Raw genomic sequence first — 27,089 nt, forward strand, 5'->3', positions numbered from 1 at the left:
CATGCCCTGTTCTGGCCAAGTAGCTCAGTGCCATGCCACCTACTACAGTCCTGCCAAGCGGGAAGCCTGCGGGGCACAGGAGGGATTTGGCCAGCATGATTCAGTAGTGAGCTTCAGTAGTGGCCTAGATCACAGGGAGACCAGCAAGTCTTTCAGGAGCACAGCCTGTGCTTGCAGGAGAGGGAACCCTGAGTGTGGATCTCCTGTTTCTCTCATGGAGAACAGGTGGGTGTCTAAAGTCATACAGAGTTGCCTGGGGATGAGGGGCAGGGAAGGGACATGCCCAGCCAAGCCCAGCACATGCTCCTGAGGCTGCATGCTGGCACACAGTTGCTTGCTGCACAGAGCTGCCTGGTAACAGCATCCGAACCTACTCAGGACAGCATGAGCTGAACAGGGCTCCCACACCTTTTGCGGCACAGAAGGAATTCCAGGAAGGAATCAGACCTTTATTGCGGGCTGCCTGCTGCCACAAGATCTTGGCAATGTCACGGGTCCAGGCCTGCTTAGTCTCAGCTGAGCTGGCCTGGAGGATGTAGGTGTCGCTGGATTTCCGCCTTCGGAACCAGATCTCAAAGCGCAGGCCACTGTCTCCAGAGTTCTCCGTCAGACCAATGTCTGCAGTCTGTGAGGAACAGGAAAAGCAAAGCATCAACCAGACTGCATCAGGAGCAGAAGGAGTAAACTGTTTGAACCTTGTGCTACAGCTATCCCCAGCCTGGCAGACCTAACAAGGAGGAGTCTGAGGGTCTGGACAGGAGCAGGTATGTCCTGGGCACAGCTGAGCACAAAAAGCTCAGGCAATTCCCACTGCTTCAGACAGAATTAGCACCACTTCCCTGGCACGTACACATCACGTTTCCCCCACACTCCCCAGCCCTCAGAAAATGCTGGCCCCACATCTCACAGCACAGAAAGGGCCTAGGCATTAATGTGTGAAGTATTCCCTTCTGGCTTCACTGCATGGTTTGGAGGAGGCTTAGAAGTGGTGGGAGCAGCTCTTCTGCTGAAGGTGCTCCTGCTTCCCATTTCAGAGGCACGCACCGCGGGGAAACCAGCCATGGGGAAACCAGCCATGGACACCTCCCACACAAGAGGGCGCTGCAGGGCTGCCCTTACCTTGAAGGAGCGCTTGTAGATGTACACATCAAAGCCACCCTCGATCCTCTTGGGCTTGCTAAAGAGGATGAGGTCCTCAAAGAGGAAGACGTGTCGCTGGCACTTCCTGCGGCCCAGCCAGATGGTGAACTCGTCCTGCCGCACCAGCTGCCCCTGCTCCTTCAGGTTTACCTGGGCACAGAGGACATCCTTGTAAAGACTCCATCAGCAGTAGACTCCATCCTAGACCTGGACCTGGAGAACGGGGTCCCATATGGCTGTAGCCCAGGTGGTGAAGAAGTGGCAGCTACCTGACATCTTAAGAGGGCTCCTGAAGAAGTCAGGCTGCATGGCATTGCTAGAGACCACATCAGGCTGAAACAGCTGGCTCCAAACTCAGGGGAGAGCTGGACCCTTCTCCTAGGCATAACCCATAGATGACCCTCTTCTGTCACCCTGTGCAGATGTGTGACAAACCTCTGGGGTGGCAACTGCAGGCACCAGCCAGAGCTTTCTCTCGGGGAGGAAATGAGTTCCATCCACTGCCAGGAGCCCATCTGGGTCAGAAGGCCAGATCCTCAGTTCTTCCTGACCCAGACTGATCCTACTCCACCCTGAGCCCTGAGGTTTCTCCTTCCAGTGCTCCACTTTGCATGCCTCTCCAAGTCCCACCTAGATGATTTTGCCCTAGCCCTGGCATTGGCATCAGTTTGAATTCTTACAATCTGCCTGATCCTCTTTTCACCAGCTCAAAAGATGAAAGCTCCAAAGCAGCCTACAGGATGCCATCTGCAAGGGCTGCCAGGCTACCTCCCATCACTGGTAAGCATCTGGGAGCATGTTTATGAGAAACAGCTCACCCAGCTAAGGTAGCAGCACCCAGGCTCTCCATCCTAGGAAATCAAGGAGACCTCCAGGCCCCACCATTCCCTTGCCCCATGCCTCAGCAGTCCTGCTTTACTGTACTGGCAGACAGCATTCCGATCACTGGGGAAACCTGAGGGGAGGCTCACCGTACAATCCAAATACCCCAGGTCTAGAGAAGGGGGGAATAAGTGTGGCTCTGTTCCCCAGGGCAGGGGAAGACACTGGAACGTACATCACAGTCACGGATGGCATCCATGGCCAGCAGGTCATTTCCATGCCGGAGCTGAAACTTCACCATCTCCTCAGCTGCGCGGAGATAGCCCAGCTCCTGCTCTTGTGCCTCGCTGCACTCCTTGATCAGGTCCTTCAGGAGTAGGGCGTATTTGCTCATCCGCTGGATGGGTTTCAGCAGGTAGGAGGCCAGGTCCATCTTATCCCCCAGCTGCACCTGCTTGAACTGAGAAATGCAACAAGAGTGAAGGCAGCAGCTTCACCAAGGAGCACCCTGGGCCCCCAGGCAAGCACTGACACCTCTCATGACTGGGGTACTCAGGGAAAATGAGTATTCTTGGGGAAATGCAAGGCCACAGGACCAAAGCTTCTGTGTGCTGGGTTCCTTTCCCAAGCCCTTGCTGCACCTCTGCCCTGTCCCTTCCATACAGCTGTGCAGAGAGTCATGCCAGGAAAGCAGAGGCAGCACTGAGCCTGCCTTAGGCAGGGAAGTTGACTTTGCTTAAACAGATCAGTGACCAAATACACTGAGCAGTCCTGATAGAGGCAGTGGAACTTACCTTGAAGAAGGTATTCCCATGGCTTGCCAGCAGCGAGTCTGACTTCGGCTTGTTCTTGCTATACAGCGCATACATTCCAAACTGGTCTTTCTGCAGAAGAGATCCATCCTCGTGTAAGACCCATGTACCCAGGACACGGTGACAGCCATGACCCCAGTAGGTTACTCTAGTACTTCTGCCTCTCCCAGGCTGCACCAGAGCCTCCTCTGATATCAGGAATAACTTTGCTTCAAGCTCACTAAGAGCCACGGAATGTTCTTGTCTTCCTACTCCTAGAGTAGCTAGGACTTCCTGATTCATTGTCCTGCTACCCCTAGCCCCTTCCATACCCCTATAGTCACCTGGTACCATTCACACCAGGTAGCAGCAAACATGCATGGGGCAGCTGACCTTAAGACCTATGTCCCTGTGCTTCTGCCCAGCAGCCCTTTTCACCCACAGCTGGTCTGTACCTCTCCACTCACTGAAGTCATTCCCACTCACACCACAGACAGAAAACAGGTAAGGGATGTCCCTGGAGAAGCAGATGGGCTTTAAGAAGCAGACATTTTGTTTCCCTGGCAGGGTCTCTCAGTAGCAAAGCACAACAGGAAAGGTACAGAAACCAAGCTCATGTCTGGAAGAGCCCGACCCCAGGGGCAAGGTGCTGATGCCTTACGTGTCGCAGGAAGCAGTGGCTGACCCTCAGTGGGTGGTTGCAGCAGCTCTCAAGCTCTCGCAGGAAGTATTGGCTGTGGAAGTCATAGAGTTTCTCCAGGTTTCCAAAAATGACGCTGCGCTTCCCACGCAGGTCCTGGGGGAGGTCAAGGCGCTCCATCTCAGGGAAGTAGCTGTCGATGATGTAGCAAAGCGACCGCACGTATTCCCGCTCCGTGGTTACCATCTCATCGATGATGTGCCGCAGTTTGCTGCAACAGGAAACACTCAGCCTTGAAGGACCTCGGCTGCAGCTGGGCTACAGCACCCAGAGTGCCTGCAAAGCACTGGACTATCCCTACAGAAGTGCTCTCCAAAACCAGCATGGAAATGAGATTATCCCTTAGCATGGTTGAAGCTTAGATACACAACTGTCCATGATAGCTCTGACCCTGAGCACTGACAGGACTCAAGGGAACAGCATGAAGCTGCGTCAGGGGAGGTTTAGGCTGAGGCTATTAGGAATAGGTTCTTCACCCAGAGAGAGGGTGATTAGGCACTTGAACAGGCTCCCCAGAGAAGCAGTCATGGCACCAGGCCTGTCAGAGCTCAAGAAACATTTGGACAAGGCTCCTGAGCGCAGGGTGTGATTCTTGGGGTAGAGTCCAATGCAGAGTCAGAAGTTGGATCAATTATCCTTTTGGGTCTCCCTTCCAACTCAGGATATTCTGTGGTTCTGAGGATTCAGGAAGAGTACCCAGCCCCTGCTCTGGACACAATGGGCTGCTCCGTAGATGGCTGCTCTCCTGAAATAACAGTGACAGCAGAAGTCACAGTAACTTCAGTGAGGAGTCAGCCTGATGACTGGAGACTGTGGGAAGCAATGTTAACCCTGGGAGAACAATAGCTCTAGACCTAGGTGCTGTTGGGCTTGTCCTAGTAAAAGTGAGAGAGAAACTGAAGCATCCTAACACTTCATCAGTGAACAGCAGTTCCTAGCACAGGTTGCTCTCACATATCCTAAAGGATGCCTCATAGTTACTCCAGGTTTCCACTGTGAGGCAGTGTAGCACCAAACATAACTATTTCAATGTGTCCTTGCCTTCCCTGCCTTTCAGCTTTCCCTCAAGTCAACTCCTCTGGCTGTTCAGAGAACACAGCAGAGGGACTGCCTCAGCACCCATGGACACGGCAGGCCTGCTGCGTTGCTCCCCTGAGAAGCAAAGTGGTCAGCCCACTATGTGCTGGTGCACATTCCCTGCCATGAGCTTTTCTGGGTATCCCTAGGGTATCAGAGCCCCCTTCCAGAAGATTTCACTGTCCCCAGCCATTTCATGCGAGTAGTAACGGTGGTCCCCCAGCATCCAGCACTCTTTTCTCATCTCTGCCATTAATTTTTTACTTTTACTTTAATCTTTTCCAGTGAGAGCAATTGAAAGACCTGCCTGGAGACCCCTTGTCAAGAACAGCTCGTACCCCTGGGCTCTCCAAAGCCTAGGCACACATTGTAGTATGACAACAAAGTCGAGATTCTCAAGGACAGAGAAGGAAAACAGCACCAATGTCAGCTGTTGGACGCCCAGAGATTTCAGCCCCAAAGCACAAATACAAACACCCTCTTACCTGTGAAGCTTCTGTCACAAGGTGCTGGAAGTGCCTCCCTACCAGTCTGGGTACAGCACTCCCAGAAGTGTGGGGGACGATGCCCTGTGCTTCTGCTCTCCCACTGCACCTGTACCCCTGGCTTTTTTAGATCCCTGAATACTGTTTCTGCAATCCCTCATCCTCCAATGCTAGCGATGTTCAGAGACTCCCTCTCCTGTCTGGGAACCGAACTTTCCCCTCTTAGAGGAATCACATTGTGAGGGGAAGAGCCACAAATCCCATTTCTCTGTCTCCCCACCAAGGAAGGTGCCAGATTATGTGGGGACATCCCTGTGGGCTCATTTAGCACCACACACACATATGCAGGGAAGCTGGAGCTACATCTCCATCTATCTGCCCTGTAACCAGTGCCAAAGTAACCAGCACTACAGAGCTCCACTAATCTCTGCTGGCTGCCTTTTCACCACCCTGAGAAACGGAGCACCAAATGTCACTGCCACTTACCTGCCCCAGCTCTTGGCTTCTGACCCGGAGAGGCAGCCCCTCTGTCCCTCCAGCAGGCAGTCTGCAGCCCAGCTGCTCACAGCTGGCTGCCGCAGCGCGAACGTCCTGTCCACCAGCTCAGTGCTGCTCACCTCCAGCCCCTTAATGAACACACCGGTGTTGCCATATCTGGCCGGCTCGCTCCTCTGGCAGCTTGACCACAGGCTCTCACCACAAGGCAGGTCAAAGCTCTGGGCCTTCCTGAGCACCTTCCTGGAAGGCAGCTTCCCAGGGACTGGAGTGGATGCAGAAGGCTGCTTCACCTCTGGGATTTCTAATATGCTGTCCAGGTTTGGCTTTTCTTCAGGCAGTGTTGGAGACTTACAGGCCCTGATGGCGAAAGAAATTCTGCTTGAGTGAGGACCAGGGCTGAGAGCAGCCTGGCAGGCAAATTCTTCCCCAGCATCGACATCGCCAGGGCAGCTCAGGGAGAGTGAGGGAGCTTTCTCCTTAGCCCACTCCAGAGAGCTGTTGGTTCTGTTGTAGCCATGGGATACGCTGTGAGTCCTGTCCCAGTGGGACCTGGAGGCAGCTCCCTCAGAGTGCCTCCGGTGGGACAGAGTGCCAGTCTCGCTGCCAGCCTGGGGCTGCTCCCCGACAGCTGGGCTGCGGTCTGACAGCAGAGACTTCCTTGTTTTCAAGGCCGCTTCGAGTTTCTTTTCAAAAACCAGCTTGGTCTCCTGGCATTTAGACCATGCAAATTTCCACTGCTTGAGCCCCTTGTCACTCTTCAGCTCACAGGCCAGCTCCTTCATCTCTTGGAATCGGGCAGTACTGATGTCTGGGTGCTGCCCCTTGTAATTCTCCAGGCACTTGATCACATCTGCACAGTGCTCAGCAGAGCTGCAGTCCTCCATGCTGATACAGGCAAGGTGTCGCATCCCTTCCAAGGCCCACTCGTATGCCTGCAGAGCAAGAATAAAAAGCAACAGCCAGTCAGAGGGACTCAGTGAAGAATAACCCTCATTTGGTGCCTGAAGACAAGAGAAAGCATCAGTGTCTGGCCACCACAGTTCCTTGAGTGTGGAGAGTCGGGGGGGGCTGCTATTGTCAATGGGGCTTAACAATTCAGCAAAACAAACAGCCCCTTATGCAAAGGGCTTCAGCTGTGTTGGCTGCTCTGTCACAGCCCCACCTCCCTGCCAGGTCCCTTCGAGCTGGCACCCACACTGCTGGGCACATTTGTCCTCTCTGGGTAGTGGGGCCCAGGGAAAGCTGCTGCTAAGACTGTAGGAATTCACACCTCAGTGTGGCCCTGCTCAGTCTAAAACCTGGAACTCTCCCTCCTCCTTTGCCCAGCCACTTTCAGCACTGTCATGCAGGACAAGGTCAAGGGGGCACCAGTAAGCTGCAGGCAACGGGACTGCTGCTCTCTACACTGTTTTCCTGGAGCTGACAGCACACAGAAGCCTGGAGCTTCACCACAGCTGGGCTGTATGGATCACCCCAAATGCTCTGACCCACCCTTGCAGCAAGAAGGAATCTGAGACCGTGCAGCCTGTGCAACTTCTGTGCCTGCTGGCAGCTTGTGCTGTGCTCTGCCTGCCTGCCTGGCTCTGCTTGCCACTGCACTACATGCTCGTGCTGGTTAGTCAAATACTGAGCTCAGCAGTTTATTTCTAATACTCCAGGAATGCTGGAAGCAGCTTCATGGGGCTTCACTCTAGCAGTGGTGCATGTGCTGGCCTTGCTAAAACAGTTCTGCCACATCAGTCAACCAAGAGAAGTGGGACAAAATGTGGTGCAGTGACAAATACAAGGGAAGAGTGAGTGCCTTATCATCATGGAAGAAATGGAGCTCAGCACCAAGACCTGTCTGTCATCGATCAAAAGCAGAAGAAAGGCAAGCATCTGACTTAGGCTCATAAGCCACTATTTTCTCTATAAAGCAGAGATGGTAAGATTTAATGACAGCATAAATATGACCAGCGGCCATAGTCCTGGCCAGGGAACTTTACTGCTCATCAGTGAACACACAGGGTTATTTGTTGAAATCAGATGCAAAGGTGGGGAAAACACTCAGGACAGGGCTGCCTGTCATCTTCTGCCTACTGCCCAGCATCAGTCGAAGTGCAGAAACACCACTGGCTGCCCTGAAGCAAGCCAGACCATCTCTAGAACTTAACCTGTCAGGCCCTGTGTACCTGTAGAGAAACAACACGCATATTTAGCGCCAGGAACAAAGTGACCGGCTTTTCCATTTCCTGAGCAGCCTCACTGTAGCAACCTTCACTCAGAGAGCTTAAATCACTTACTTTTATGCAGCTTTAGACACCAAGAAAATCCACCCAAGCTTTATGCAAGCGGACATTACATCCCCATCAGGGATACGGTGGCCAAAGAGATCAGGTGCCAGGCTCACTCTCTGCTGGTGACAGAGACAGGCAGGGCAGAAGGTACTTCATTCTCGTGATGTTCAGTCCCTGGATGGGGAAGGCTATGACAGCCAAGCGGTGCTGTTTGTAGGAGAGCTGAATGCTAGCACAGCCTGCAGCCTGAGCAGAGTCACTCTAGGGACAGATTCCACAAGAGCTCCCACAGCCGTCCACATTCTCTTTTGAGCTGCAGCTGCGTGGTGTGCGTGCAGCCAGCCCCATTACTCACGCGGAGCAAGGAGCTGCTTCAGAAACACCAGCGTCTGCTCAGGGAAAACACTTCTCAGCCCCACATAACTGCAGCACGGGACAACCAAAAGAGCAATAGCCCCCCTTTCCTCCCATCACCCTGCCTAGAGCAGCAACAGGCCCCTGACCTGCCTCTCTCTTGATCCAGGCTTTATGCTCTAGACTTGCCCACTGCTGGGGGCCAGGAGGGGTGTGCAGAGGCAGAGGCCATGTCAGATTCTGGTGAGAATCCTCATTTATCTGCGATGCAGAGGTTCTTCTATTCTCTGGAGATGGGAGCATTTCAAGGCGAGGTGAATCACTGAGTGCAGCGGAGCCCAGCAGATCTGCACAGCAGTGACAGATGGTGTATTCTGCTGAGGGGTTTTGAGCTGCCCCCTCCAGCTGTACGCAAACCAACACCAGCCCCTTCCAGCTCTGCCCCAAGCAAGGCTTGTCCATCCGTCTCAGCTAAGAAAGGGCACGTCTCACCTCTCCAGCTGTGGAGGTCAATGGCTGATCCTCACTGAAGGCTGCATGCTGGCTGCCTTTTGCTCAGTGATGGGAAAAGCTGAGCTCAAAAGGCACCCGGGGTTGTCAAAGAGGGTGCTGAGAGCAATGTGCAGGAGAGAGACAGCCAGCAGGCCTGCCTGGACTTTATAGGAACCAGTCAGGAAGGCAGCTGCCCTGTGAAGGCCTTATCTAAGGTTGGGGTACTCACTTTCATGCATAGATGGGAGAGAGAGAAAACAGACTTTTTTTATTCCTTGGAAACTCTGCAGATCTGCATGCCATTACTGTGAGGAGGCATCAGGGCTGCAAACCATACAGGGCGGCAGCCCCACCACCTCTCATCTTCATATAGTCTCTTGTCTGTTCCTGGCAAGGACTCCAGGACTAAGCAGAAATGGCTCTCAATCTCAGTGGTATTTCCTTCCATCCCCAAAGCCTGATGCAGGCCAGCAACAGCTCAGCTTTGTTCCCTGCACAATGGAGCAGCCCTCCACACCCTGCAGCTTGCTTGGTAACATGCTAAGTGACCACCAAGGCTTTCTGCAGTCACATCATCTGCTTCAACTGCCCCTTTTTGCACATAAATGGCAGTCTTCTCCAGGGACCAAGTGTGCCCCCATCCTCATGCAGGCAGGGGTATTGCTGTCATCTGTCACCCCCAGTAAGGTTGCAAACAACACTCAGCCAAGCCAGGATATGGCCCTCTGGATGAGGGGCTTTTGGGGAGTAGGCAGCCCTACAGCTTCCCTGCAGAGCTCCAAGAGCTGCTCAGATAAAAGGAGGCACCTGTGTGCAGGGAAGCTGAAATCTTCCCAACCATGTCTGGAACCGGGCAGGAAGAAGCCTGTACCTCAGCTTTTGATCTTTACAGGCAAGTCGTTACTGAAACTCTCAATTACAGGATTAAAGACAAACATGCTTCCTGCATATGCAGGACTGGCCTATCCTGCAACAGGCATCAGCAACAGGTTGGTCCTGCCAGGCTGCCCGGGAGAGGCCTGGGCTCTCAAGGACCTGCCATGCTGTAAGGAAAAGCCAGGGACTTCACTAGATTATGGTGCAACCCTCAAGCCCATCATCCTCTGTCGGTCCCTGATCATTTCACCATGGACAAGGCTTGCAGCACATCGTGGACAGGAGCTCCTGGAGTCTGTTGGGTTTTGCACCACTCAAGTACCATCTGCAAACACAGGTCCAGAGAAGTTGCTCAGCCCTGGCTCAGGGCACACTGCCAGCACTGAAAGCCTTCCAGGAGTCCTAGATCCTCACCTGAGCCACCACTCAGAAATTATACCTATCCAACCCAAACCTATCACAAACCTATCAGATTCTTTGCATACTCGAGGTTAAGTGACCTCTAAGACACCTTCTGGTGTCAAAACAGGGAGCAGACACTGTGCATCTCAGACATATGCCAGAAGGGGCAATTTCAGGGGGGGTTGCCTTTGTCCAAACCTCTTTCATCCTTTCCTGTGGGGAGATGACTGTAACTATATTTTTCTTGACAAATAGGAAACAGTGTCTGAAGAGGCAGAGCTAGGCAGATCAACTTTCTGCAGAAGAAAAATGCACCTGGGTGGGTGACTAACTCTACTGTGAGAAGGTTTCATTTGCAATCTCAAGTGACTGCACAGTGCAACTGAGACGGGTGATGAAAAGTCAAGACTGGTCCTGGTGGGAGCAGCAATACAGGGAGGGATGGAATCATGGTTGTGGGTATGATGACTGAAGCACAGCAACAAGACAGACCAAGTTTCTCACTCTTCTGCAGGGATGTCCCAGGACTGCAAGCCTCCATCTCCCTTGCTCTCTACAGTTCAGAGAGGGGGAAGCAGCACAACAGCTGGCAACACTGCCAAGGACAGCAAAAAAGAAACTAACAATATCAAGCCCTGATCCAGCCTGATGCAGCTCCTGCTTCCAGGCTGTGCTCCACTCTGCTGTTTCTCAGTGAGACACAACTGACTGTAGGTCTCTGTGGCAAGAAACTGCACAGCCCCCCATTTAACCAGACCTCCTCTCAGCACTGCTGTGCTCATTTTAAGTGCCCTTAACTTCAGCTGTGAGCTTTAAGAGGAAAATGAGGTTAGCTTGCAGCAAAGGAGACAAAACCGGTGCAGCCAGGAAAGTGAAAAGCATCACAGGTAGCGTTGTGAACTAAACAAAGCACTTCCCAACAGCTATGGAGGGTGTCACACAGGCTCTGAGTCCTGCAGCTGCCCTGCTCTGCCGGCCACCCACAGCCTTGGTACTGAAGCCTGCAGAGCTCACTGTTTGCAGCACTCCCTACTCATGAGTAAAGAGTGACAGGGACTCACCAGAGCACCATTCCAAAGTAAATGCACCTCTCTTGCAAGAGACTGCTACTGTCATTACAGATGCTCATTTGGGCTTACTCCCTCTTAAGTCCAACGTGACTTTAGGTTGCTTTGAGAAGTGACTCCTGCTCACAACACTGGTATGTCCCCTGCCACAAGCTGCTGCATGCACACAGCAGGGACCGATGGCTGGAGACTGCCTTATATGCTGACAGTTCAGAAGGACCGCGATAAAAAAGCCATTTTTACAACAAAATACATCGAAAGCAAAACTGCCCAGGCTAAAACCTTACTTACCACAAGAACTTGTCAGCTGACAAATGGTGACAAGCCTGTTTCTCTGCTAACTCAGAGACCAAGCAGCTACAGCAAAAAGTGGTTGGCTCACCACTCACTTGGATCTGCTTTAGGCTTTCCTCAGGCTCCCACCTACCAATACTAACAGCACCCATGAAGAAAGGAGCAGGGAAAGAGCAAGACTTCAGGAGCTGCAGGTGTTCCCTTGGCAAGTCTATGTGTGGGTTAAAAACAGACACCATCCTACCTTCCCATCTGTCCAGAGGGAGTCCATACCCTGGCTGTGCCCAGCTCTGTGCTGTACATTATCATCCCCTACGACCAGACTGAGGCAGGGCCACTGCTCCCATGTATCATCTCAGCTCTGGTTATTCACAAGCAAATGCTGCTAGCCTAAATACCAGATTGGGGGGCCCTGGTAACCAGAGACGAGGCAGAGGGGGAAGGGGCCGCGCTTCACACGAAAGCTACTGAAGTGTGCAGAGAACACTCTGACTGGGCACAAGCCAGATACCCTTTCACAGTGCAAAAAACCAGGGAGGGAAACCATCCCAACTGACCCCAAATTCAAGCAAAATGCAAAGTAAATCACTACCCAACATATAAGAGCTATGGAGGAAACACTGATGCCTCCTAGACATTGTGATGTTTTTTTCACATCTCTAAGAGCCAAAGCCCCTGCTCACTTCTACTAAGACCTGTGGCTCCATAAGCAAGCAGCTCCACTTGGACACAAGAAACCATGTAATTTCAGAGCAAAAGCATTTCAGCAAAGCCACCAAGTTAGAAGTAATCCCTTCACTATGCAGAGGATCACTGTTACTCTCTTGCCCCTCTGTAGACTTTTCTAAACTGCATCTGCAGCCCTGCCTGCGATTCATTAGCAGCACAAACCAAACTAATCAAGACTGTGTCCTACATAGGATGTAGCTGGTAAAAGCTCAGCTTTAAAGACAAAAAAAAGGACTCACGTTCTTGAAATGAAAAGCTAAACCATTTCTGAGTTGCTGTGTAGCTCACAGAGCCTTCCCTCCTCTCCAAGGGAGAACACACCACAGAAATCATCAGTTTGCCTAAAACTCGCTGCTAAAGAAAATAAACTTTAAATCCTGTATTTGCATTTCTGCCAGTTACCAAGTACCAGCTGCTGTAAAAACACTGTGGGAGGGCAAAGGATCATAGAGGAGCACAAACTACAAACTCCTTGGATTTAAGCATAAGAAAGGAGAATAAGCAGATACCCACAGCTGGGCAGTAAAGAACAAGGGGTCAGGGAAGCAGCACCTGTCAGGGTTGGTCTGGGCATGCCACAGTCCACGTACCATCAAAGGCTGCTCCTTAGAACAATGTGCTTGGACATCCTTTTGCAGCAGCACTCTTGAGCAGAGCTCAAAAATCCCTTCATTTGCCCTCCAGGCAGCCAGGCATGACAAATTCAGGAGAGCCTAATTACAGGAGAATATAATTGGCTAAAATAAGATTGCACATGATTTCTGCTCTCTTGACGACAGCACGAGGACCCAAAGGGCAAATGTGGCTCGTTGTACTGGAGCTGTCGTGCAGGACGAGTGCTTGCCCTTCTTTTCTCTGCTGCCACTGCCAGGCAGTACCTAGGGGTGTCCATTAGAAACAGGTGACTCACCTGGTGAATCACGAGCAGCTACAATAACCCCTGCTTCAGAGCAACTCAAGAGATACCACAAGAGCAGCCTGTGCCAGTTTCACCAGGTATCTATGTACAGACACACACGTATATATGACACGCATGTATATGTTTACATGTGTATGTATAAAATTACTCCCTAGGTAGCTGGGCAGCAAGTGGCAGATTTGCCTTCCTCCAAGCTCCACAGTCTCTCATGACTGTAGCTTTGGGTAGATTCTGCACTGATTTTTCTCCCCCTATTTTTCTGTCTCACCATAGGGATTTGCTCAACATCTAAAAGCTCCCAAGCCCAGAGGACCAGGGGCCAAGTTTGCTCCCAGTAAAATCAAAAACTTCAATGTTTGCCTTTGCTGCAAACTAGCCTCTTCACAACTGAGGCACTGCCCATTTTTTTCAGCAGCTTTGTGCACCCATGAGCCAAGAGCCTCATGTTACCAGCCAAGCTCAAGATCAAGCAACAGCAAGATGTGTGAGTCACCAAAGCTGGAGCTGGCAACTTGCACAACAGCAACAAATTACCCCATTCAAAGACTAACGTCACCTCCAGAGGTTTTTTTGCATGCTTTGCTTTTACATCTGTCCCGACAGTCACATCATCACGCTGTACAAATACCCCACTGTAATAGCACCCCACAGGCAAGTGTGGACAGACTGGACTGGGGTGGGTGTCTCCCCTCTGCCCTGTACCGGCTCCCTTTCAACGAGGTTCTCCGTGCTCAGTGCTCCTTGCTGGGGATTGCAAAACCTCCAGTATGCCCTTGGGCCTGCATGTGGAAACATGGGTACTTTCTCTGTAGTCTTCAATTCACATCCCTTCCCTTGTGACAAGCTGAGCCAAACTCTGCTTAACTACCACTCGATGTGTTGGGATCTCTCTGCATTGCACGGTGGGTGCTTGTGCCCCGGGAGATGTGGAGCTGAAACTGGATCCAGACACCCCAGCAGATTTGCTGGGTCCCCTTCTCCAGGGGACCTGACAATGCTGGAAACAGCTCCCTGGTTTAAGAGCACATCAAGATGTACTTGGAGGGTGCAAGGCCCTACAGAGCAGCCAGAGGAGCCTCATCAGAGGCAGCGGGTGCTTGGGAGAACCCTGTCCATATGTCCAGGGCTTTGATATGCAGATTGAGCCATTGTGAGCTTCAGTTCCATCTGTACACTGAGGGGAGCTTCATGACCAGACTGCTTGAACAGATCTATTTAACTCCCACGACTAAAGGGAATTCCAGTCTCCAGGAGGATCCGAGCACCCAGATGGATGCCAGCACACAAAAATGCAGAAAATCTGTCACCCTGTGCAACTTCTATCCCAAGATCAGAGGGGAAAAAAGCACCCAAACTCAACACTGCACACATGCACAAGATCTCTGCTGGCATCAGATCTCACACTTCAAGCACAACAAATTCCCCTTGCTCCTCAGCTGCGATACAAGCTGGGAAATCCCTAAACCTGCTGGGAGGAAATGCTCTTTCCCTGCCATGACTTACTGGCTCCCAGTGTTGTGATCCTGCAGGAGATCTGAACCCACCTGACAGGGGCCCAAGTCTTTCAGACAACTGTCAATTTATGCTCATGGCAGCCAAGGACACCGAGGAACTTTTACACGGAGGTGCTCTGGCAATCAAAGCTGAAGGCGGTTTCAGCATGTCAGGCATTGCCCCCTGCACACATCCAGTGGCAGAACATGCTGGCACTTCTTGGATCAGGGGAGGCACATGAGGGGCAAATACCCTACATCCCAACATATGCTGCACACTGGCTGGCTCCCTCAGCCTCTTCTTCCTGCTGTAACCTCCACCAATGGGGAGAATATGGCCAGCACAGTAGGAAGGAGAAGGACCCCAGATGGATCAAAGCTTTGCCCTTCTGCACGTCACAGACACATCACAGACCTTATACTGCACTAAAGCATTGCCTGAGGTGCTGGGACAGGTGCTCAAAAGCATCTGAACCCAAAAACCTCTCACCTTCAACTGCAAATTGTGCTTGGATTTAGCACATGACAAAAACCTAATTAATTCACTGCTGCTGCTCTATAACACTGAGGGACAAATCAGTCTCACACCTATGTTGTGCAACTAGAAAGGAGCACTGAGTGCTGGTGCTAACTACTATTTAGCTTTTACCTCCTGCCACAGATCTTGCCAGCGCTACAGGCAATGCTGTGCTGCCCATTTGACAATATAGTTATTGGTGAAACATGGGAGAAAATAACTCAAGCACCAGTCAAGCCAGCAGTGATTTACTGGAGAATTCGTAAGACGGAACAGTTTCCAAATCACTAATTTTGCAAGACAGAAAACCCTGATCTGTAGCAGATCAGATTTAAGTGTTTGGGACTTCTGTTTGTGCAAGAAGACTATCTCCAAGGCAAAGCAGAAACTTTCTAATGCACGAACACACTTTGATACGAAAGTAAACACTAGACACTTTTTAACCTTACAAGAAGATTTCTCCAGCAAAAACCTGGCAGAAAGGAGAAGGGAGAGATTTCACACATTAACCTTGCATGAACTCTGCCAGAGGATCGATTTTCCAACCTCGAGGCTCACTCCCCCAGCTGCTTCAGGCTGTGCATGAAAAAGGACACCCCTGAAACGGGAGAACAAATCAGACATCAGACTAGATGTCTGTCTAGGGGCACGACTTTACAGGCATAACTGAGGACGGAGAGAGAAAGAGAGATGAGACAGCTGCTGTCAGACAATGCTGAAGCCAGACAACAGTGGCTTCCTCTAAAACAGCACAGTAAATATTCCTCTCCGGTGCCTTTTGGATTTAACCTCATCATCCTGGGAACTTGCACCAGTAACCAGATGAAAACTGTTATTTGGGAATGTCGTGCAGACCATCCCCAGAAAACCAAAGCCAATCTCTGCACAGAGCTACGGAGAGAATAGTGCACGTTAAATCACAGGGACTTTATTACAAACCACAGCAAAATCTCATTTGCTCCAAGGTGCTGGGGGGCAAAACCATGTTCTGACCTGTACAGAACTGCTGGCAGCATCATGGCACACAGACCTATGCCTCTGTTTACAGTAAGTATGCTACAGTAAGGACACATCAAATTTTTTCCACTTTTTTCCCAATTTGTTGCTAAGTTCTGCACTTCTCCAAGCACATTCCCAGAGCAGGGAATCATAGCACCCTTTCAGTAAAATTACTTCTCAAACTGTGCCAAACAGCCTGCTACAGAAAAATCACACTTTTAGGTTGCAGATACCAGCATCCTTTCCAGCTTCCCACAGACCAGCACTCAAACCCTTCTTTTTCATCGAAGGCTAAGAAAAAAGAAACATCAACAATTTATCACCTCAAAGGGACTTTTTTCCCTCAAAACCATCATCAAAATTGTATCTGGTACATAATCAGAAATGAAACACAGCAGAAAACAAGGTATCAGCAGGTCTCTGTTCTGAAACTTCTGGGGGGAAGTCAGAGATAACATTTGTAGAAGGCAACTTATTAAGCATACTCTGGATTTCTGCTGTCAAATCTAAGATCAGATCCATCTCTGGAAGCTGGAAGTGCTGTGCCAGCAGGTCTCAGTCACCTGGGGGGCAGGAACCCAGCAAACCTTGGAGCAGTCCAGGAGGGCAGCCCCATCCTGTGCTGTCCAAAACATTTGACAGAAGTCCTGGAGGCTGAGAGGTACCACCTGCCCTGCACAAACATCCAGGCAGCCCCCACAGCAACTTTTAGCTGCAGGTAAATTATGCTCACTGAAATGATCATGCAATAACTTCTAATAAAGAGAAAGAGGGACAGGCACTGCTCTACTACAGACAGCACAACCCTGGGATTCAGAGGAACCATGCAAAGATGCCCACAGCCCACGGGGTTCTGTCTAAGCACACAAAAGCCGCACACAAAGCACACTGATTCATGCTGGATGCACACAGACACGCACAAGCAACCAAGTGAAAAGCCTTCTCTACATTGTTTCCAAACAATATCAGTACAGCTCACACGTCAGCCGGGGCGCCGCACACTCGGTACTTACAAGAGGGTTTGCTGTGTCCGTCTGCTGCCGGAGCCGGGATGGGGTGAATGCGACTTGGAGGGAAAGGTGCATGGAGATGTGCAGAGAGGCGAGAGTGATGGGAAGAACGGCCCCAGCCCCTCTTTGGGCCCCAGAGCAGCAACACTTGCTCACAGGATGGAGCGCAAAAAGGCTGGCATTCCTACAGCAGCAAGGACAATGGGGAGGGATGAGGAGGCACTGCCATAATCAAATGCAGGCCAGCTGGCCCTCCCCCAGGAAGGGCAGGCACCTCCTTCACTTGCCAAAGGCTTTGTTTTCTAAGCCAGAAAGAACAAAGTGTCGAGGAGGAGAGCAGAGGAGAACCCACTGTGGGGGCAGATCCACCCTCAAGCACAGGTAACCCATTCCTAGAGATGAAAACACAGATGGAGAGAGGTCGAACAATATTCTGCCCACTCCAAGCAGAGGTCAGAAGCAGCAGCTCCTTGTGTGCAGCAGAAAAAAAGACAACTGAGGAACAAGAATCAGCAGAGGCTGATGGTCAGGGGTCCTTTGAGGGAAACGATCCAAGGGAGGCAGACAGAGAATACCACTGAAGGAACTGCTTGTGGAACAGAGACCCAAGAAATCCCACTATGGGAAACCCTACCATTTCTCAACCCGCCTTGCGCCACCAATCGTGAGCAGTGGGAACTGAAGCTGAACAGCTTCCCTCAGAAACCAAACAGAAGGCAAGGGCTCAAGCTGCAAAAGACTCATAAGCTATGGTAGGGCAATGACCATACTTTCCCTGAGCACCAATGAGGCACCATCTTGCACAACATCCTGACAAGCAGGAAAAAGCCCCCGGAGCTGCCTCAGGCCCTCCTGTAATGATACAGGCAGTTCAGCTCTGGGCACCACATCACCACACGGCCACAGGGTATGCAGGTGCTGAGCCTGCAGTGGGACGCTGCCCCTTCTGGTTGGGTCAGTGCTTTCTTCCAGAGTGACTTGTGCCAGCAAGGATCAGGCACCTTCGCTCCTGACCTTCAGCAGGACTGGCTGTCATCCCAGACCTGGCAGAGACTGTGCTGTGTGCTCTGGCTCACTGGACAGGCTACTGCAAGTGAGATGCTCAGTCCTGAGGCCACACGGCTCTCACATGGGCCATTTCAAACCTGCAGTCCAGGTAACCTGCACTTCACTTATGGTAAAGTCCAGAGCATGGGATATAAGAGTGTTCTGGGAAATAATTCACCCAAAGAGAGCTTGAGGAAGGAAAAAATATGAAGGCAAATGAGATAAAAAAGGAGAGAAAGACTTGCTGTGGCTCCTCCTGGTCTTGACAGTGTACCTATGGCAGTGTTATTGTGAAGCCAGGATAGAGAGAAGGAGAAAAGGATACTGGGGACTGTCCTTGCAGGAACCCCAGAACGAAACAGACATCAATGCTGCTGGTACATCATACATACCCTTGCTTGTTCAGCTTCCCAGGTTTTCCCCAAAGCACTGTATGGTGCCAGATCCCAACGCAGTCTTGGAACTGAGTAAACAAGGGACAGCGGCCAGACCAGGCTTGAAGCCACAGGGAGATGGCAGGTCCCCGAATATGCCCACATTGACTTTGTGGTACTGAAAAACAATCCTCCAGCCCACAGTCAGAGTTGGGGAAGGAAGTTTTCTTCACGGCTCCTCCTGCCTCAGCCCAGCCATCATTCACCCCCTGTCAGGCACCAAGGGCTCCTGCCGCAAAGGAAGTGGGGACAAATGGAAACATCCAGCTTGGCACCAGTCATGGCTTTGGGGAGGGAACCCTGCCAGCCCATGTGCAAGCTCCATGTGGTCTGGCCCAGCTCAGCCTGCCTCATTGCAGGGAGCTCTGACAGGCCTTCAGGAACTGCCAAGCAGTGAAAAAACACAGTACAGCATCTTGATGGGGCATATGGGGTTATGCTGTCCTGTCCAACAGCCACAGGGCAGCACCCCACAAAACACATGCCCACCACATGCAGAAGGGCCAGCACCACGGAGCTTCCCATTCCCAGAGGCAGCAAGGTATGTGAGGGGTGAACACCATGATCCCCATGGTGGGCGTGCCACTCCCCTGGCGCATGCTGAGATGTTTGGAGATCTGAGCTTGCCAGCTCATTATCATAGCGTACACTGCTTGCGCATCTTTGGGCTTCTTCCCCAAATCCTGGGGTTTGGCACTCTGCAGCCTCTTTACGAGAAGGAAAATCAAGGACATTGCACTTATTGTAGACTCCTGCTGTTGACATGCCCTCAGATATTAGAGAAGAGAGAAGGGAGTTAGGCAGGCACTGACAAAATCACTGCAGGAAAGTCAAAAGCAGCTCAGTATCAGAAGAGTGGGAAATCAGTTTAGATAAAATCTTCTGCGTATCCCCCACCTCCCAGACCATGCTTTGGGAAGGCAGAAAGCATTCTGGAGATCAAGATCAAACTCACAGGCACTGAAAGAACTTTCATGCTACGCAGCAACTTCTGCACTGATCCTACAGCTGCAGGATGTATCCCCCTACACTCCTGGTTTCAGTTGGCCACTGGTTCACAATACACACATGGTATATTTACACCACCAAATTGTTTATAGCTCTACTGAAACCAGTAAGATCAAAATCCTCCTCCCTGCCTGAGCCAGCTGCCTCTCCTCCACACCAAAGCAGTGTGCAAACACACTGTGCCACTATCATTTTGTTTTCACTGAGGCCGTGCAGCATGAAAGGCATAACAGAGGGCTGCTGTTGCTGCCAACAACTGCATACTGCAGTTTTCATCCACCAAAAAGAAGCTGCAATACCCTCAAAAAATTAATGGGCCACTGTTGGGGTCTATGTAGCATTTTTATCCCTAGAAATGACCCAGGTTCTGAAAAGGCTTTGAAGATGTGGAGGAACAGACTGCTATAGAGTCATGTCCAACTATCCTGGCAGCCCAAGAGCTACCACCACAATGTAATTTCCATGCCTCAACAGAGCATGGAGCAGCCTGGAAGCTTCGGGGAGACCTTAGAACACCTTGCAGAACACCTGAAGGGGCTCCAAGAGAGCTGGAGAGGGACTTTGGACAAGGGCATGGAGTGACAGGATAACAGGGAATGGCTTCAAACTGACAGAGGGCAGGATTATTGGGTATCAGGAAGAAATTCTTCCCTGTGAGGGTGGTGAGACCCTGGCACAGGTTGTCCAGAGAAGCTGTGATTGTCCCATCCCTGAAAGTGTCCAAGGCTGGGACAGGGGCTTGTAGCAACTTGGTCCAGTGGGTGGCATCCCTGCCTGTAGCAGAGAAGTCGGAACCAGATGATTCCTTTAAAATCCCTTCAAGCTCAAACCATTGTATGGTTGTATGATCATGTGCTCCAGTCCACATTTGTGCTCCAGAGACTTCCAGCTCTGGCTGGAAGGGTTCACATACGACCAATGTTTGGCTTGGCTGCAGAACTGTCAATATGCCAAGCAAGGCTTGGTGCTTTTGCGTGCCTCAATTTATCAGAAGAAACACGAGAAAACCCTTCCCGGGATCATTCCCAGGATCCCCCACGATGGCAAGAGGTGTGCAGGTACCACAGCAGCCCCTAAACATCTCTGTTCAGTGAGGCAGCAGAGCACAGGTTCTTGCCATTCTCCCATGGCACAGAAGGCACTTCTCTCTCCACTGGGGTGAAAAAAACATTACACATTTCCACAGCAGGAGGGTCCCTCACCGGTGCAGCAAACTGCAGAGATGAGCCAAAGCAGACCTGCAGAGCATCACCAAACTCAATCCTCAATACCCTGACAGCAGTGTTCTAGGCTGCCTTCTCCACTTTTCTGCGTCACACAGGATGCTTTTCCATGTTTTCATGTTCAGCTGAATTTCCTCCCTCCTCCCCTGAGCACTTCTGGCTGCCAAGGCAGCTCAGAGACAGCAACAAAGTGGCACCTACATCTGGTACAGCTTAACTTTTAGTGTCTATTCTTTCTGGAATTTGAGAACTTCAATACCCAATGTTTGTACAAGTGTGGAATAAATGGAGCACAGGCTCCCCAGCCTTCTGTCCTTGCCAAAGCTGTATTTTAAAATGCACTTAGAAAATCCTACTGCTTATTCATCTGCAACTTTAGAAATTAAAGAACACCAAATCCAACTGCAGATCTGCTAAATGGGTGCATTTGCACTAAACCAAACAGGTGAGTAGGTCAGGCACTCAGAGCAGTCACCACACACATCCTCTCCTTCTACTTCCCAGATCCCTGTGATGATCCAGGGATCCCTTGTTCCCTCAGCCACACTTGCCAGCTCTCCATTCTGGTGCTCCCTTTCCTCATGCAGGCCTCCACATGGGAGGAGTTTGACTGTATTTAGGACTGAAGAGCAGGGTGCTACTCCTGATGGGTCAACAGGCTGAATTTTCCAGTGTGTAAGGATATAGCAGGAAAATGCAGGCAGCCTACCCTGGTATGGTGGCCAAGACTGGACACAAGCAGCCCATCTCTTGGCCCGTGCCATCAGAGCCAGCACTGCCATAATCCCTCTGTTCACTGTGGCCATGAAAGGGGTTAAAAAGCTCCAGCTCAGAGAGCAGAAAACGTCTATGCTTAACACATGTGGACATCTTCTGGAAGACACACCCACCCCTTCTCCCACATACTGACTTGAAAAAAATCACCGCAGACACATGAGCATGGGGGGACTGCTGCAAGTTATAGATGCAGCTCCCTGATGGAGCAAATACTACATTTCACACCTTTCATAAACAATCTAGCACTGGACTGAGTCCAAGCAGACTTTTTACACCCTCCTCTGTGCAGCAGATGCCTTGTCTTACCTTGTCAAAGAATTCATACAGCCTGACTGTTTCACAGACTCGGTGCCTGGTTTCATCCAGCTGGGTGCAGAACTCCTCCAGCTGATCTCCGTAGGTCTGCAGCTTTACCCTGTAAGAATGCACATCCACAAAGGAGAAGTCTTCCCATTGATTCATCTTCTTTAATGCTTCCTGTCCCCTTTTGCAATATTCCTGAAAACACAAAGGAATTGCTTATGAGGATAGAGACCTGGAATCAATTGTAAGTAGTCTTCAAGGCCATTACCAGCTAGGCCTAATTAGACCGGTTTTTAAGGTTCAAATCACATGATCGGGGGTGTCTTTGTTTACAGTAGAATTCTGAAGCCTGATCTCTTACAATTTACACTTGTCACACAGCACCTTGTAAAGGCCTACACAGCACGACCATGGCTCAATTAGGATCAAAAAAAGGCAGTGTTATAAGCACATCAAAGAAGGAACAAAAATCCCCATCTTTCAACCCAGTAGTTATTTTCCCCAAGACTGGTAAATGCCATCTATTAAGTGTTGAGCTGGTGCCTTTGTCTGCAAAAAAAGAGCTGGGATGCTACGTAGTGAGAAGGAATGACACACACTTTGGTGATGAACACTCTTAGCATCATGTGTTTGGTTGAGCACATACAAGACAGACATGCTACCAACTCAGACACTGGAGAATATATTTTTCCAATCCAAAACCACTTACACTGGCAACAAGATCAAACTCCTTGAACTGCTTTTGTGCTTGAAGCAGCATCTCCAAAGAATCATCCAGGTTGATAGTTTCCTTTAGCCGCTTTCTGCCAACACTCTCAATCCAACTGCTGACCTAGGAGAAAAGGGATAAGCCCCGCTTATTAGTCACCCTGTGCTACTCACCAACGTAGGCCTTTATGTGGAAAGAGCAAGGAACTGCTCTCATAATGTTGGTCACCTCATTACTGGAAAGAATGTGTGTAGACTTCTACCCCCATTCTGGCATTTCAGTCTGAGCCTCCTGCTAAGAGTTTTTCCACTTCAGGTTACAGAGTAATTGAAAAGCTCTGCTATTGCTCACCAGCCTTAGGCATAAACATGGCAAGCGGCTGCCTGGGCTCTGTTTTGGGTGAGCCACAGTCTAAAGCAAGCTCTGCAACCTGCAGACTGGCCTGACACTCCTATTATTGCTACCCCAAACTGGGATCAAATCTCCTTGCTGCCAGATTTCCTACATCACTTCCCTTTTCTGACTGGCAGGACACAAACTATGTCAGTATGAATGTACTGATGGATTCTCCCCATTTGCAATGTTTCATGGTTCTCTGGGACTCTCAGCTACTGGTTTTCTGAAGGCAGCTCTCCACAAGGCTGAGCAGCAACTGCATGTTCCTCAGTGGAGCCCAGCCACTGCTGCAGTTATCAGCTCATATCCTCAAAGAGGGGTAGAGGACTAACAAGAGCATCCTAAGAGCAAAGCAGTCATAGGAGGCCAGGCAGGATAACACAGCATCTCCATCACCAGTAGGTTTTAAAAGCAGCCTGCCAAACTTGTCGGCAATGCTCCAGGCATAGGTGCACCTGAGGGAAGGGACAGACTAAGTGCTTCCTAACGCCCACACATCGTGTTTTCCTGTATCATCTGAATCCATATCCCAACTCAACCCCATAGTCAAGGGCAAACTCCTAGTTTTGTGGACTGTGAGAAAGTTATAAGGAACAAGCCCACTGGCAAGAGGAAGAGATGGGGGTGGGTTCTCAGTACTTCAGAGGGGCACACTGCTGCTGCCTAGAGCTCCCAGGCAGGCGTAACAGCAGGAGCAACTGCTGGCATCATTGGGGATCTACAAGCAAAGTAAGCTGGGAGCAGTCAGTGCCATTCAACAAAAAATTAAGTTCAGCTTAAAGCAAGGACAGGTTGCAGTGCCTGCTTTTGTGCCTTTTTTCATTTCTGTTTGGTATTAGGAACCTGTGTGTTTAAGAGAGTCTCTACCAGGTTCTTGCAAGACACTTCTTGTCCTGAACACATCCTGCAGGGCGCCCAAGTGTCTACCTCCAAATGGGAAGTCATTAAAACTCCTGGATCCACCTTGGCCTGTGAAAACACTAGGTAGGCTACAGCCTCCTTTGCAAATCCAGTTCCCACTAGAGGAGAAGAGCCCAGAACCCCTGAAGAGCAATGGTGAAACTGATACTAAAACTTATTTTTAAGGACACATAGAACTTCCCATTGTTGATGAGTTACAGCACAGGAGACCACGCAACTCCATAATCTCAAGGTTGAGTTCAGGCTTAGGGATCTGTAGCATGGAACATCTGGGATCTGCAACACTGAAAGGACTGATCAGCTCTTGAAGGATGCTGAGATCTGAGCTGTTTTATGACTTTTTGAGGTCCTCTATCAAATGGCTACAGATTTCCAAAGTTTTTCTGAAAGCCAGTGCCTGTTTGCTTCAGTTATCCCATGGCTGTCAAGAGTTTCAACAAGCACCAAACGAAGGGAAGTTGAAGGTCCCACAGAAGTGCAGGGGGTGGGAGGTTGAGTATGGCTCTTGGGCTAAGGACATGAGGCCATTCTGTGCCTGAAGGCTGTATAGAGGGCTGCACCCAAAGGCAAACCGATTGCGTTTGGTGCTGTACCCAGAGGGGAAAGAGTGTGCCTGGACTTATCAGGTATCAGGGACCTGAGAACAGCACAGGAATCTAAACAACAGAGTACAGGACAGAGATGGGCAGCCAGTGTGGGGCAGGGATGTTCAGCAACAGGATGTCAGCAAACGCTACAGGAGCTACAGCCCAGAGGGGACATGCAGACTTATCATCAGCTTGTCATCACTCTGCTGCTTCTCAAGGTGAAGCCTTGCTGAGAGGGCCAAAAAAGACACCCAAACTCCCAGTGTATTGCTTACCTATACACTTCACAGATATTTATGGGGTTTGACTGATCCACACCTAGAGAGAAGCCAGGAGACTTTCACCTGGCATCAAGAGATACCAGGGAAATAAATGGTTTGATTCTCAGCACTTCTGAAACTCTATCTCACGTTCTTATGTTCAGCTGTTCTTTTAAAGGATCAAGCATCACTGTACACCTTCACAACGCATCAAGAGGCCCAGTACCTGCAGGGGAACACACAGTCAAAGGGCAGCCGTCACTGGAACTGATAGGCAGGCCTTACCTCCTTGAAACACTCTTCCACTTTCTCGAACTCCATCACCAGCTCCAGTTCCTGGATGCGCTTGTTTGACAGCATCACCAGTCGGTGAACGCCCTCATCAACTTGATTATAAAGCACACTGGCAGCATCAAGTGCATCTCTGCAAGGGGACACAGGTCTGGTTAAGGGTTTTGCATTAGGTCTTTCTCCCAGCACTTCATGCAAACACAACCTGGCCACCAACAGCACTCCAGTCATCCTCCCCATGGGACCCTCACTGGCCATCTCCACATGGAGAACAGAAGAGAATATTGCTGCTCCCTGCACATTACCATGATTCACCACGCTGATTCCAATGCAGATAACCTGGCAGGAAGGACAATAGCATCTCCTCCCAGCCAGGCTCCTTGCAAAATTTACCATATTTCTCACACTTTCAGCTTTTCATAAACATAGATTGTTGCATCAGTGGATTTTCACAAAACACAGGGTCAAGCAGTTTCAGCATCTAAAACCACCATTTGAATTTAATTAAGTAAATAAGCCACCATTAGTAAGCAAATCTCTCCTGAGTGATGACAATATTAAGTGCCTGATGCCTCACTCACTCGCAGGCTTTCCACCAGCCAAACAAAAATGCAAAGTGTACAGCAGCTCAGTGCCAAGAGAAATCAGATTCTACAGTGTTGTGCTGAAGAGACTCATAGACAGAGCTCCCTATCTTCCACAGGCAGCTGTGCTGACCAAAGCCCAGCAGGCAACACCAGGAGGCACTCTCCCTGCCAGCCTGCCCACAGCACACAGGCAAGCTTGGAGGAGTTCAGGATGGAGCCCAATGCCTTCAGATGCTGCAGCCAGGGTCTTGGTAAGATGATGAATATTAGCAAGCTCCTTTTAGATGTGCGCAACATCTCTCCAGCACAGGCTTGGGTGAATTACAGATGGGATCCAGAAGACAGAAGAGCATTCAAGCTTATTCTTCTTGTATTTCTTTTACTTCTAGTTTTCCTCTCCTACAATTATGGGCTCAAGAGACAGCTACAAGAAAACACTACAGCCTCCCTCAGCTGTGCTCTACACTGGCATGTTCAACTGCCTCGTCATCTTCTGTACTCACCCTAAACCAATTTTCATTTAATTGTCTTACAACCTTCTGACTTATTAGAGTGTGGCTTTTTTATCATATTATTAAAATTATCTAAAGCACTTGCAAACTAGGTAGCTAATATTGCTAATGGAATATAATTCAAAACAACTCAGCATACATGTTTATTTCTGTCTGGGGTTACAGGCAATCTTGAACCTGTGAAATGCAACTGAATATGAACATTTAGTAGCAGCCATTCTGTAGCTTTTATATAGTATTTAATTGACACGAGGTAGCGCCATAGGTCTAGACAACTAGCTCTGCATAGCAGAAATCCACACTATTTTTCCATTCAGAATTCCACCCAGTGTGCAACAGCCAACTTCTCAAACCTCAAGCTCTCAGATACTTCTGTTTTTCCTCTTTGAAATGCCATTAGACTGAATGAATTTCTCCAAAGTGTAGCCAAAAATACCCGAATAGTTTCTGGACTAAGATCAGTGCTTCTGCAGTGCAGAGCAGACAGGTTCTCTACAGAGAATCTGCAGGCTTCAGTGGAAAGATCCAAGCTGTACCGCCGCTCTGGCGTTTCCCAAAACCGCTGTAAACAAACTGTGATGATATGAGCCTTCTGTTTTGTAATCCTTTCCTACAGACCGACCCAGATCCAACCCAGGAGACTCACAGCAGCAGTCATAATCATTGTCCAAGCTGAGCTCTGGAAAGTGTTTACAGAGCAGGTTGTGGAGGCCAGTTCCCGTCAGCAGCAGTGACACAGCTGGGACAGCTAACGAGAAACAGTTCAGACGATGGCTGCAAGTTAAATTTGGCAACACCATTAATGCTGTTCGGTTTTGTGCAGCAGAGCTTATCTGTCAGGTCCCATTTTCTGAGTAAGTCTCCAGCATACTGATGGCCAGACAGGCAGACACCCTTCAGTCTTATTCCCACAAGGCTGAATTCCCTGCTGGCATGAGTGCTCTCATCCACTCAGGAAAACACATGGATACAGCAAACACTTCCTCCCGCTGGCACAGATAATCAAGCACCTATAACTTTAGGCATTCCATGCTACTATATGCAAACATTTGCAATTATCCCCTCATGGGGCAAAATATTTTTCCAATCCTTC

General features: G+C 50.1%; 1 protein-coding gene across 8 annotated transcripts in view; it reads right to left on the reverse strand.

The window, feature by feature from the left end:
* The window catches only part of PLEKHG4 (pleckstrin homology and RhoGEF domain containing G4), an 86,648-nt gene that overhangs the window by 4,985 nt on the left and 54,574 nt on the right, over positions 1-27,089 (reverse strand). For 7 of the 8 annotated variants that reach the window (XR_006015895.1, XM_042027307.1, XM_042027305.1 and 4 more), the window contains 9 exons: positions 24,892-25,030; positions 22,443-22,565; positions 21,737-21,928; positions 5,502-6,445; positions 3,415-3,664; positions 2,757-2,846; positions 2,198-2,422; positions 1,120-1,290; positions 409-625 (listed from right to left, as the gene is read on the reverse strand). Coding sequence is in view for 7 of the 8 variants with exons in the window: in XM_042027307.1 (XP_041883241.1) it covers positions 409-625; positions 1,120-1,290; positions 2,198-2,422; positions 2,757-2,846; positions 3,415-3,664; positions 5,502-6,445; positions 21,737-21,928; positions 22,443-22,565; positions 24,892-25,030 (2,351 nt within the window). In the remaining variant the exon portion in view is untranslated. The remainder of the gene's footprint in view (positions 1-408; positions 626-1,119; positions 1,291-2,197; positions 2,423-2,756; positions 2,847-3,414; positions 3,665-5,501; positions 6,446-21,736; positions 21,929-22,442; positions 22,566-24,891; positions 25,031-27,089) is intronic. The other variant, XM_042027303.1, reaches the window with a different exon arrangement.

Source organism: Corvus kubaryi, unplaced genomic scaffold (genome assembly GCF_017639235.1).
Source record: "Corvus kubaryi isolate FWS band 111438036 unplaced genomic scaffold, C.kubaryi_AGA036_p1.0 37300, whole genome shotgun sequence".
Lineage (NCBI taxonomy): Eukaryota > Metazoa > Chordata > Aves > Passeriformes > Corvidae > Corvus > Corvus kubaryi.